This window comes from Parus major, chromosome 3 (genome assembly GCF_001522545.3).
Source record: "Parus major isolate Abel chromosome 3, Parus_major1.1, whole genome shotgun sequence".
Classification (NCBI taxonomy): Eukaryota; Metazoa; Chordata; class Aves; order Passeriformes; family Paridae; genus Parus; species Parus major.
In genome coordinates this window covers 49,289,235-49,302,563 of record NC_031770.1, presented here as the reverse complement: position 1 = coordinate 49,302,563, position 13,329 = coordinate 49,289,235, and the positions used below count along the sequence as shown (strand labels likewise).

The 13,329-nt window shown below is 39.3% G+C and overlaps 1 protein-coding gene across 4 annotated transcripts in view; it reads right to left on the bottom strand.

Moving 5' to 3' along the window:
• The window catches only part of LOC107201553 (vacuolar protein 8-like), a 29,247-nt gene extending 18,933 nt beyond the window's left edge, over window positions 1-10,314 (bottom strand). The window contains exons 1-4 of one of the 4 annotated variants that reach the window (XM_015620952.3): window positions 6,519-10,313; window positions 3,357-3,476; window positions 2,300-2,419; window positions 1,089-1,208 (exon numbers count right to left, since the gene is read on the bottom strand). In XM_015620952.3, coding sequence (XP_015476438.1) covers window positions 1,089-1,208; window positions 2,300-2,419; window positions 3,357-3,476; window positions 6,519-6,744 — 586 coding nt within the window. In that variant the 5' untranslated portion in view covers window positions 6,745-10,313. Of the gene's footprint in view, window positions 1-1,088; window positions 1,209-2,299; window positions 2,420-2,815; window positions 3,088-3,356; window positions 3,477-6,518 lie in introns of those variants that run through there. The other 3 variants (XM_015620951.3, XM_015620953.3, XM_015620954.3) reach the window with 3 other exon arrangements.
• Between the last annotated feature and the right edge of the window lie 3,015 nt (window positions 10,315-13,329).

Sequence of the window (13,329 nt, the reverse complement as noted above, 5' to 3'; positions counted from 1 at the left end):
AAGTTGGTGACACATGCAAGTAGTACATGATGGATAACACGTACTGTTATCCATCTGATAACAGCACACTGAAAGCAAACTGGCAGCAAGTCTTGCTGAATGGGAATGACCACCTGGGAAGAGGCTACAAATGGAATTCCATGAGGGCTAGTCTGTCCTTGCTTTGAACCAGAGAGCTAAAACAAAGATGTAGAACTGTCAATGCAGTGGAGGACCAGAGTATTTTACAAATAACAGACAAGTTAGAAGAACGAAGCAACGGAAACAGAATGAAACCTGTACAAAATGCAGGGATGTGCATTTGGGAACATTTGTGGTAGAGCATTGGTTCTTGGTGTCTGCTGGAAACAGCAGCAGAGGAGGAGCAAGACTAAGTGATTAAGTCAGATGTAGGATGACAGCATCACCATGGCACAATCACCAAACCTTCAAGTGTTACCATGAGATGTACCACAAAACATATTTCCCTACATGCCACAATAAAAGGCACAGGTGAGACCCCAGGTGAGATACTGCACATTTCTGGTGACTTCTCTTTCAGAAGAGATGAATCCAAAACAGAATTCTGGCAGCATTTATCTATATCTTGGCACTGTAACAATGCCTGAGGCCTGGGGTATCATGATACGGAACATAGCATGCAAATGCTATTTTCCACTCCTGGAGCATATAATTTACACCCAGAAGGACTCTGAAGATGAATGGAGAGTCTCACTTACAAGAGGAGTCTTAAAAGGCCTTGGCTTTCTCAGCCTAGTAAAATGAAGGAACCTCATTAGCACAGACATCAGAGAGACAGAACTCCAGAAGCAAAAGCCAATGTAGACAATAATTAAGATAAGCTAGTCATGAATACATTTAGGATAAAAATCAGAAAAATGTCTGTAATCATAAGAGCATGAAGGTCAGAAACACTGAGAAAAATACCTGGAATGTCAGGAGGTTGAATTTATGATGTGGGAATACCAAAACTTGCTGCTGCATCTTATGACTCTTAAACCAATTGCAAATAGGCTGTTTCATATTAAAATATGATGGAAGAGTTGAATGAATTCACAGCAGAGGATAAAGGCAAAGACAACACTCACCTGAAACAGCCAAAGTCATGATGCAGGCACAGGAATTACACTCGACAGTGGGATCCTCTGACTCAAGCAGATCCAAAATTGGCTCAAGTAAACCCATTTGGACAACTAATTCTTTGTCAACTATTCAAAAATTCAAGAAAAATGGGCAAATAAAAAAGTAAACAGTTACTGATTTTGTGGAAAGAATACATCATCCATTGACTGCTTTGGAGATACACATTATGATTTTACAAAATAGACTTAAGATGGAAACAGCCTGAAAGCCACTCACAGTCCCTAGATGGGTTTGCTTAATTCCCCTTCAGATGCTTGAAAGAGTGTAACATATGTTTGGAGGTTTTAGGTCAGAAGGTCCCAAATCAGGTTAATTTTGGCAAGAGCAACTGCAGCTTTTCAATAGGTTCACAATTTACTCAGCAACCCCCAAATCCTTTCTTTTTCTTCTGTGGTCTACCCTTTAAATATTATCTTTTCTTTGTAAATAGTGATATGATACTATTTGTAGCAAAATCCTTAAAAAAGAAAGCAAAGAAAAAGGCCAGCTTTGCTGAAGACCGACCCTGTCTTCTTCTACTATGGGACTTCAGGATGGAATACTTGTTGTGGCCCATGTGCCCAGGAGTGTAGTAGCAGTTGCAACAAGGACTCTCTTTATGAGGTGTGGCATGTTCATGCCCTGTTTACCAGCATAAACTTTACTGGGAATTTTTTCTTCTGCATCTCCTAGATTCTATCTCAAATCTATTTTCCCCTTTAGTTACAGAAGTAACTGAACTATACTAAGCATTTAAACTTTTTTTTTTTTTTCTCTGCAAGCAATTTAAGACTAAGGTCCACAAATACCCAGAAAATGACCACTGTCTTGTACATAGAATTTATTTGTATGAGCTGTATCTATTGTTTGAAAGGAAAAATGTCTGTGGATCCAAGAATGAGAATAGAATTCCCATACTGGTCTGAGAATAATTTATCAGCCTTTGCACACAGATCCAAGAACTCTTGTCACATTATATAATCTAGCTGGAGGGATCTGCTATATCTTGCTGTCACCAGAAGCTATGTATCTTGCAGTCAGACTCAGACTCACTCTTGTCCTATCAGGAACACAAAAAAAGGGAATCTAGATTTATCTAGAAGTGCCCTCCTTCTGTGTGAGTCTGGCTGAAGAGATACTTCTTCACCTGAAGAGAGATGTGTTGTTAATTACTCACTATTTCCTTCCAGCAAGAAGTTGACAAGAGACAAGGAAGACATCTGCTGCACCTCCAGGTCAGCAGAACGTAGTAAGGCATAGAAGGGTTCCAGATGCTCCACAGGCAGGGGAATGTTCACTGCAAGAATGAGAGGAAATATTGATGAGCTCCATTGTTCAGCAGTGACATTTTTCCTTTGAGGGACTTGAACCTCAGGTGCTCCCATAGACAGGCTGAGTGGTATTCACCTTCATTAAAATTCCACTGCTACTAGCAAACAGGGCAAGTTTCCTGAAGAGGTTTTGAATAATCAAATACTTCAAAAACATCATGGGAAGGGAAGCAGTGTGCCTTGCTACCAAACAAGTCATTCTGCCTCATAGCAAGTCCTTGCTTTGTGGCTACAGGCACTTTTTATCCCACAAAAAATATGTGGGATAAAGCTATCATCCAAGTGACAGAATATTCTCTTTGAAGTAAAATTAAAATATACAAATAGATAAATTGCAAACTGCTTGTTGGTAGTATTTTTACCTTTTTGTAGAATCCAAACTCTTGCTGGCATTTTATTTGGGATATCTAGGCTGATTCGTACAATTAATAAACTACCTCAAGAGCCAGGTGTTCCCACAGAATAGCTGGAACAAAGAAGAATGTTTCCTTTATAAATTGTCACTACAATCTGGCTCCTGGAGCTTTGTCCTCTTTTATACATAATATAAAACATTAACTGGTCACTGTGTCCATTTCCTTTCACCATATTTTGACTGTGTTGCTTTCAAGATATTCAGCATACGCTTACTCTAAGTACTTTGGGTTCTGCTGAGTTTTACAGAAGTATAACAATTTCATAAATAACAATCTTTTATAATTGTAAGAGATATCTCCTTATAGCAAAACTCAGAACTGACTCTGCCTATGTGGCAATGCCAGTTTTCCATCTTCCTTGGCAAACAACATAGCATGAAAGCAAAACCACACTTACTTAATGCATCAAAAGGAGTTTCACCGTTTGAAATAATATTTTCGTTTATAATTACATGAAAATTTTCTAATGCTTACTGAGATAACTTACTGTGCTGACTCATATGCAAGTAATAGAGGGCAGCTGACTGCTGTAAACCTGGGTTTTCTGAAAAGGATAAGGTCCTCAAGGCTTCCAGAGGGTCCTTTCCAAGTGGAGACATTTCAAAATCTAAAGATGTAAAATGACAGCACAGGCTCAATTACATCTGAAAAGGGTTAGTTTAAAAAAAAAGAAATTAAAATTTACAGCCAACCAAACACATAAGGATTTTTATACTGCAACAACTCCATAAAGCCCATCTGTCTTTATTCACATTTCCATGAGCTGAAGCAATAGATGAACTGGGAATAACCTGTCCTTGGCAATGCCTCTTGTAAAGCTCACAAAGCTAGTGATTGGAAACAAGATAAATTATAACCTTTGGACACTTTTATGCTAATATAAATACAAGTGTTCTTGGTCTCCACAAAAACCTTTATCTTTTTCTGAATCTTTGTTAAAATACTGAACATGGTGTTCTTAGTAACAGTATACATTTCTAATTTAGTTTGTGTTTCTATATATATTTCTAAGAAGAGAAAGAGTATATATTTCTAATTTACCACATCTGAAGTTCACTGTGTTTCCTGTCTTGGGTATTGAAATATAGGATTTAAAGGAATAGCAACACAGACTGCAAACAGGCTTGCCTCAGGCTCAAATTTCTAGCATGAGTCTACCTGTTCTCAAATATGATAGCTCCCCTATGAATAAACCAGATGTTCAACAACACTCATCACCCAATAGCAGTGATGCATGGCTTCTGTAAGTCACTGTATCATATAATATGTGGAATGGAGCAGCAGAGAGGAAAATGAAAGGGACAATGAAACAACGAACAGAATTAAAAAGGTAATGTATGATCGACCAACTGGTGGAGCATTCAATTATAAGATATATTTTCAGTCAATAGTTTAAAGCTGTGCATTAATGATTGAAATACCTCTGTGAAAAATATCTAGCTACTTTACCTCCCATGGGATAAAGAAATGTGAGGGACATGAGCTTTCATGCCTCAGTGCAAAACACAGCCAGTATCTCAAGCCAGTAGAAGCTGCTGACATTGTCAAGACTAGCAAACTTCTACCCTTAGGATTAGGTAAGTGAGCTTCACAGAACTACTTCATACAAAGATTAAATTTTTAAATAATTAGTAATACAAAGGGAAGGACATGTGCAAGGTTTTAGAGAAAAAAAAACCCAAAAATCTCTTCATGTGGTTTAATTCTGTTCCTTTCACTATCTGAACCTGAATCTGTCTGATTCTTCCACATATCTGTGGTTTTGTTTGGGAGAGTGATAAAGCTGAAACCACTCAAAATCTTCACTTGCTTAGAATATCAAAATTTGCTGCCCTGGCTTACAGATGAGTGTGATGATCAACCATTATGTCTCTCCTTGCATCCAAATTGTCCAAACACTGTCTTTTTGCTTTTTATATTTTGTTCAAAACTGAGGATAGGCTTGCTCCCTCTTGAAATTAATTACACAGGTGAGTGTTAAAGTAAGAGGGATGTGTCTTGGTTTTCTTTGTCAGGCTTCCCTGCCTCCAGTTTTCTAGGCAGTGAGATTTGGCCACTCAGAGAATTAACATTGGTTCTGTTCCCTGGATGCTATATGTGTCCTGTCATGGACAGTGGGACTTCCCTGAAAACATTGTCATCTATATGCTGGTGTCAGAGAAGCTCTAGGCTTCCTGCTGCTGTACCCCAATTCCCACAGATCCTAGACAGACCAGACTTTTGAAGACTGATCTCAGAGAGAAAGGATCTCTCAAGAAATACACACTTAGTCTTTTCAGGGATCACCAGTGGCTACTACAAGGGGTCATTCTGGCTTTCTCTTCATTACATCTCATCCATCAGCTGTGCAGGGATACTGCCAAGACAGACTCCTATAGATTCAGGAGCATGCTAGCCTTTGGAAGAAAACATTCAGCCCTGGAAGATCTCCACTGTAAAACAAGCTGAAGTATATCCCTATCCTGGGTATGAATGTCAGGATTTAAACCACTGCTAAAGGTGCAACAATCAGTGAACCTTATCGGCAGCACAGGACCCACCACATTCACTGGATAATAACACCGGCTAATACCAGCTGAGGCTAATTCACACATTCCCAAAAACTAGAGTCACAGCAATTATTCCATGACAGATCATGTCAAACAGCATTAATCATGTCACATCCCAAAAAAATTCTCTCCTGGTTCCCCTCACAAGATTGTTTCATGTTCCCAAAAAGGCAAGTAAAGAAATAATAGGTCAACACCCTTCACACAGATGATAGTAGGGGACTGCATTTTTGTGTAGTGGTTTTAGCCCAAAGCTGCTAAACATAAAGCAGTATGCCAAATTAGCTGTGAGACAAAACAAACCCAAACAAGCAATAACCCCTTATCTTGAGATAAGAACTGTTTTTAGATTAATACACTCATCCAAGACGACTGCAGAAGTGAAATAAAAAAAACAAGTTTTCCTATTGATATTGTACCCTAGTAGAGGACAAAGAGGACATCACAAACAGAAAAGCAGGGGAATTAGGCAGTTAACCTGTAAAGCAAAGGAGATAGATGAAGAATTATGGATCTACTTTGCAGAACCCCATGACTGTGATTAAGCCTGATGTCTCAAATGTTTTCACAAAAGCACAGTTGCTAGGAATCCTGAGAGCTCAACGATGCTTTTCCCAGGGTGACTTTGATCTTCCCAATGTATAGCCCAGACATTTCTAGCGTAAGTCCCAGTGTTCAGCCAACACAGAAGTGCACAACTGTGCACATCATACTGTGATCTGCCCACATCTCAGCACTCATACAGCCTCCAGTCTTAGCAAAGCCCCTGTCCAGCTTTGTCAGTTCCTTTTGACTGACTTCAAAAAAGTAACTTCTAGAAGGACTCACTTTTATGAAACACATTTACATGAGTTTTGTATTAACAGTAGTGGCAGAGCAAGAGAGTGATTGGCCATTTCTACCTAGATCCAACTGTTGCACCACTTGAGCCCTTGGTGTCCTGGACACAAAGAAAATGCTCTGTAGCTCTGGCCTTTCCTCATCATCACCAAGCTGCTCAATGCCATGGCAGAGCAGATCAGCTAGCAATGTGCTTTCAACCCACAAAATTAATCTCCTTGTTCTTTCACAATCTTTTAGAAAAAGGCAAGTCCTCTTACCTGTTTCAATATGCTGCAGAAACTCCTGTGCTGTCACTCTCTCATGAGGCTGTAGGATGGGCTTGTACAGCTGCCTGTTTTTAGAGCTGTTTTGTTTTAAGCAGGAGCATTTGCTTATCAGAGTTAAGCATTCCTTGATGCTTTGCACCAAGTCAGAGGACATCCTCTGAACAAAGCCTATGAAGTCCCGCAGGAGCTGCATGCATCGTCCACATAGCTGACCCATTCTTGTTCCAACAGCAGCACAGAGCAAGAAGAAAAGGAAAGAGATGGAAACAAAAGTTTCTTCTCAAATTGTCTGCTTTTTGCAGATTTAGCTTGTCTCCTAGCTGTTTGTTCTGTCTTACAGATATTAACACCACATCATGTGCAGATGCTGTAAGGCAGACAGACTTCTGTGTCCAAAAAAGTACATTTCACAAGGCTGGTTTCTGCAGATCTCCTAGAGTTCATAAATTATTATTTCAAATGATTGCACTGGAGACACACCTTTCTTTTGCTTGAAGAAAAATAAGATAACAACATAAACAGATTTCACGGAGAGCAAATGGAGTTTAGGTCTTGGAGCATCTACCAAAGTCTGTATGAGGCTAGAAAAACTGGGATAATGGGAAATACAACCTCAGATGTTTTTGTAAGGCAGCTTTCCACATGAAAGGTAGGCACCACCTTGTCTGCATGTGTGCAAGCTGCAGCTACCAATTGGAGTGAGGACGATTAAAAAAAAAAAAGAGTAAGTGAACAGGTTTTTCCAGTTTTTGCTGAAGCACAGATCAGAACAAAGGAGCTGTTGGACAAACAACTCATAACTCAGTCACCTGAGACTTTGCAAATCAGCAAGAATAGAAAACTGGAGGGGGGAAAAAAAAAAGAGACAGTGGCCAAATGAATTTAGCACTGTTTTCTTCCTGTCAAGCCAGTCCTGCTGAGTGGGCTGGATAAGTTAGCGATGGGAGGATGCAAAAATTATGTGTGGTTTTCATGCAGAAAGATGTGGTAAAAGGAAAATGTTCAGTTCTCCTTATGCTTAATTCGCCTGTCTGGTGCATGTGCTCATCCTTGGTTGAAGAGTTTTAAAAAACACCCTGGTTTAATCCTTGTAGAATGAGGTGGTATTTGTAATATTGAGGATTCCAGTAAAAACTGGTTTGATTCATGGTCACCTTAATTAGGGATCCTGTAGGTTCAGGTCTACTGCAAGTTAATCACTTTTATTAACTTCTTATTCATAGATTTGGTGGATTTAACTATTGCATTTGATACATTTATTAGTAAGTTATTGCCTCTGTCCTTTAATAAATCTTTATTTTCTAAATAAATCATGTTTGAAAATCAACCCTTTGTTCTGCACCCATCTCCAAACACTCATTCACAGACTCACCCAAATTCCTCTGGTCTATCCAACCACTGCTGTTTTTTCTCTTGATGTAATTTCCCTAATCACAAATACTACTTGTCACAAATAAGCCTACCTACACTGGTAAACCAAAATGTATGACACTTCTAATACATAACGCAATTCATTACAAAGAATTGGGACTTTGATTTTTCTGGCTACTTCCTTGACCAGCTCTGCAAACCCACTGAGTTGTGATCTCTGTATGGCTTCTGAATGTTATCAAAAGCAGGGCTAGTATGTCTATTTTCTCACCACGTTTTCTGGATCCTTTCAGTAGGGGTCTTCTAAAGAAGAGGGAACCCATGTGATTGCTAGGTCCTACTTCTGCCACCACTTGCTCTTCACCTTCGCTCATCATCTTCCACCCTTCAGCTTTCATTCTAAAAGACTGTTATCCATCACATGCTCCTTCTGTCTCTTGCTCTGTTCTGTCTAATAAACTGTAATGTTTAATTGTGAGGTTCTCTAAAGATAACTTGAACTGTACTGCACTGAGATGAGAAAACAACAGGACTGCTTCAATGAAACATTTGCTAGTAATGACTGCATTTCTGTAATGCTCGTACTAAACATTTCAAATGTATTGTGAACACTAAAAGAGCTCTCCAGCTCATCTGTAAAGAAGATATTCCCAAAATGGTTTAAAAACAAGTTTCAGAGGTGCCAAGCTCTTGCAACTGTTTTAGATAAGTGGGAGTTAAAGAAGTGCATGACACCTAAAAATTAGGCTATAATTTGCCTGTAGGCATAAAACTCAGGTGTCCTGATACATAGTTTGATGACTCAGTCAGGCAATTGTTCTTTGATTTGAAACAACTACTTGAAAGCCAATGTAGAAGGCTGGTTTGTGGATCTTCAAAAATACTCTGAAATCACAACAGCTACTATAAATGTAAAGGTTGAAACTATAAATCAAATGTTTTTGATTGGTTTCTTGACCTTGACAGATTTCCTTATTAATTGAATAAAATGTCAGCTCAAATTTGCAGAAGAGGAAAAAAATAGTAGCATAATAATCTTAGACTATTTTTGCTTTTATCCTTGTACAGAAAATGCCTCAAATAGTAAATGTCCTACACTCAACATCTTGATTTTTGTCTCCAAAGGGAAAAAAGAAATCCAGTACTTTGTAGAGTATTAAAAAACCTCTCCAAACCATTTTCATTCAGTTTCTGTGCAAAAGAGCTTCCAAGCAGTAACCTTACTGTGTGGAGGCTGTTTGAAATTCTGTATAAAATGCATTTGGAAGTTTAAATCTATTTCCCAAAAAACCAGATGAATGCTGTAGCTAAATAGTACTTCCAATAGAAAGCTTCCACTGGTCCAGCTTTTAACCTGGGGTATAGCTTCTGTGCAAATGACAGAAAATACTGCTTTTGGGCACAGTCCCTTAAGCACTTACTCATAGTAGGTTGTTTTGTTTTGACTCAAAAATAGAAAATGTAAAAAATACATTTAAAAATACACTTATACATTCTTATGCAGCATTTGAACTGCTTTCCTTTTAACAGAAATTCTTTTATCCAGTTTGCAATGGTGCAGAATTTTTGATTGCTCAAGAGTTGACTGTCACTGGAAAGATGTAAACAAATACTCCTTCTACTCCTCTTTCATGCGTGCCCTGGGACCTCTTTATGTTATCAAGCCCCCAAATGCCCACAGGTTCTGACATAAATATTGGGGGAAAAAAAGGTAAACTTTATTTGAGCTATGGTAGTAAAATTTTAGCTCCTAGGTCTGGATTTTAAAAATACTGTTATCTCTGTGGTTTTAATCAATGGGAAAAGGATTTTTGCAAAATGTAAGGGAGAGGTAGTGATTGAGAACTTGTATAGTCTTATTTGACTCCTGTGCCAGTCAAATAAGAAAAAACATACTTAAAAGCTTAAAAAGCAGTAAATTGAAAGATTTTACATTACTCAAGAATCAAAAATCCTAAGAAAATGAACCAATTAAATTTGCATTTTATAAATTTGTACCATGTAATTTTTTTATTGCAGCTTTGTCTTATACACATTTCTTTCATATTCTTCTCTCACTTTCCTGTTCAAGGGTGAGGAAAGCACTGTACAATTTAGAAAGATGTATGACGGCTGCACAATGCTGCTTGTTTAACAACAGATTTGACACAAAAAATTGTAGCTTCCCTAAGGCCCAGCAGGTCTTTGTCATCCCCATATCTGCAGTTGAAGCCTCCTTACTTGTACTAAATCAGTACTTTTTAAACTGGATCTATGAAATCTTTGTGACTATAAAATACCAACAGAAAACTAACAACAAATCAAAGGACTTAAGTTCTCAAAATGGACCTAACATTAACAGAATAGTAGAATAAAATGCAGAATTTGAAAAAAAGGAAAAAATATTGGGAAAGCAGAACAATTGTAAACTCTGAGTCTGATGTGTACAATTTAGATTACCACTGAGCTTTTTAATATATATATATATATATATATATACACACACATATATACACAATATGCATATATGTGTGTATACATATATATAGATACAAAATACATACACATACATATAAATATATAAATAATATATAAAAAATACATGTGTGTATCCGTGTGTGTGTGTTCACTGTTATGAATTCAGGAGTTCAGCTCAACATAAACAGACTACAGTCATTCAAGCAGGGAGGAAGCCAGATGTGAGGACTTGATAGATCCAGATTTGTGAAAATCTGCCATTCACTGTGATTTCTGTTGAGTATAAAGGAAGCTGTTCTCAACTGCATCTAATTCCTTGGCTGAGGTATTTGCCCATCCTCCTTCAGAGGGAGAGTGCCATCTACTGAAGCATTCCTTTACACAGCTCCCTTGAGCCTTGTCCCACTCACAGATTGACGAAATCCATTCAAAGGGGTTGTAAAACCGAGAAAGGTTTTAAAAGGAAAAGCAGCTGCTATAAATGTGAATCTCTGTTGTAAAGCACCAGCTGCATGTAAAGAACCAGACCAAAGACTTTAAATACAACCACTGACTTATGCAAGCTTGTGCTCCAGCTTTTGAAGAAATTAAAGACAACTCCACTCTGGGGTTTCTTCATTCCTAATACATCCTTGGAACTGAGATTACATTACCATTTTGTAAGTCTTAGGAGTGATATTCCCTGGTTGGACAATCCAATTTTACTGACTATCAGCTATCAACCATGGACTTTCCTACCAATTCCTCCTTTCTCTGTTAATGTTTACAAGATGTGCAACTACTCAGCCAACGTACTGAACAGTGAGAACACCTGACAACAGTCACCAAGAGTCTGGCTTGGGCCAGTGATGACACAGTATTATCGTGCTGCTTTGTCTTTACATATTTTCCCATTGTCTTGAGCTTCATATTTTGTTGTAAATTTTCTGGACTGCTGCTGTATTCAAATCAAGCAGCAGTTTGTGTCATGCCTAGAACTACTGTCTCCTATGATAATAATAAGCATATAAATTGAAATATTTTTGCTATTTTTTTTTGCTTTGTAGCAAAAGATAAGTGTCTCTAAAACATCAAAGGCAACCCAAAGATGCCCATGTACCTTAGAGGTTTGAACAAATTGTATTAAAAGAAAGTTAAATTTTACAAGGTAAATTACCACACAAAGTCATGAAGTCAAAGGAGACGAAAACCTGTCAGGTTGTGTTTCATGTGAATACCCTTAGAAAACCACTGGTTTAATGTGTTTCAAACACAGGTGCCTGTCCTCATGCTTCTGCTACCAAGGGGTTCCACTGAAGGATCACACAGCCCATAGCTCAGATGTCACACTTGGCAAGACAAAGAGCAAACAAAACTTCGAAGGAACTTGCATTATTTGCGATCAGGCAAATATATTTGAAAAACTTTACAATACATTTTCAAAAACTTTCACATTATAGCTTTTTTCCATCTGGGCACATAGCATGTTGTCTTAAACACAATAGAGAACTGAAAGAGCAGAAGTCTTTCTGTCCCAATAAGATATATCCCACGTATCTTACATGGGCTAATGTCCCACAAATCTTTGCTGGTACAGAAAAGAACAAGCAAGGAGACCAGCTCCTTTTTAATTCCTTTATTGAGGTCAGCTCTAGGTGGGGAGCTGGAGGAGCTGTGCACACCACCACTGCTCCCAATGGACTACCCAGACGAGAAGGTGTTCAGCTTTGCCACATGGCAGAGCTGGGGCTTCCGTCCTCATGGGAGTCTCTAGGAGGACACTGGCTCATTGTAAATCTAGGGTAGTCATGGATAGCAAATTGTGTTTAGTTATGGTGATGAGGTCCAAAACATCAGTAAGTCGAGCAACGTTCTCCCTTGCTCCTCAGCATAGTTTGGAGTCTGGTTTGTGCCATGGCCTGGTGATTCTAGGGGTCTTTAGATGTTTATTCTACTTCCCCTGGGTGCTAACCCCCATGGGAGTTCGGCTCATCTACATACTGGGGGGTGTCATTGGTTGCCATTAGGGGGTGCCAGAAGCAGCAGAGGCAATATACAAGACCAGGTGGCAATTAACAAGGCTGTCATAACAACATTGATATTTACCAAACATGACACAACATGAGGTATTTTAACAAAGAAGGCACCTTATGGTGACAACGTTCTACTGTTCAAACTGTAAACATCTTTATATATTGATCAGGAGGTCACATTTTACTCTTTACAGTGCCAATGGGATTGAATGCACCCTCAACAAGTTTTCCAATGACACCAAGTTGAGAGGTGTGGTCAGCACGCTGGAGGGAAGGGATGCCATCCAGAGGGACCAGCACAGGCCTGAGGTGGGCCTGTATGAAACTCATAAAGTTCAAAAGAGCCAAGTGCAAGGTTCTACACCTGGGTTGGGACAATCCCAAGCACAAGCACAGGCTGGCAGAGAATGGATTGAGAGCAGCCCTGAGGAGAACTTGGGAGTGCTGATGGATGAGAGGCTGGACATGAGCCAGCAATGTGAGCTCACAGCACAGAAAGCAAATCCTGTTCTGGGCTGTATCCAAAGCAGCCTGGACAGCAGGATGAGAGAGGTGATTCTGCCCCTTTGCTCTGCTCTACTCTGGTGAGAACCCACCTGGATCCAGCACTGAGGCCCCAACACAATGACATGGGCCTGTTCAAGCAAGTCCAGAGGACTAGAGGGCTGGAGCACGGCTCCTGTGAAGACAGGCTGAGAGAGCTGGGGTAGTTCCTCAGGAGATGAGGGAGATCTGAGGAGATCGTACAGCAGCCTTCGAGTACCTATGGGTAGGGGGATACAAGAGGGCTGGAGAGTGACTTTTTACAGGGGCATGTAGTGACAGAACAAAGGGAAATGGCTTTAAACTGAAAGAGGGTAGGTTTAGTTTAGGTATTATGAAGAAATTCTTACTGTGAGAGTGGTGAGGCACTGGCACAGGTTATCCAGAGAAGCTGTGGATGCTCCAGCTGTGGAAATGTT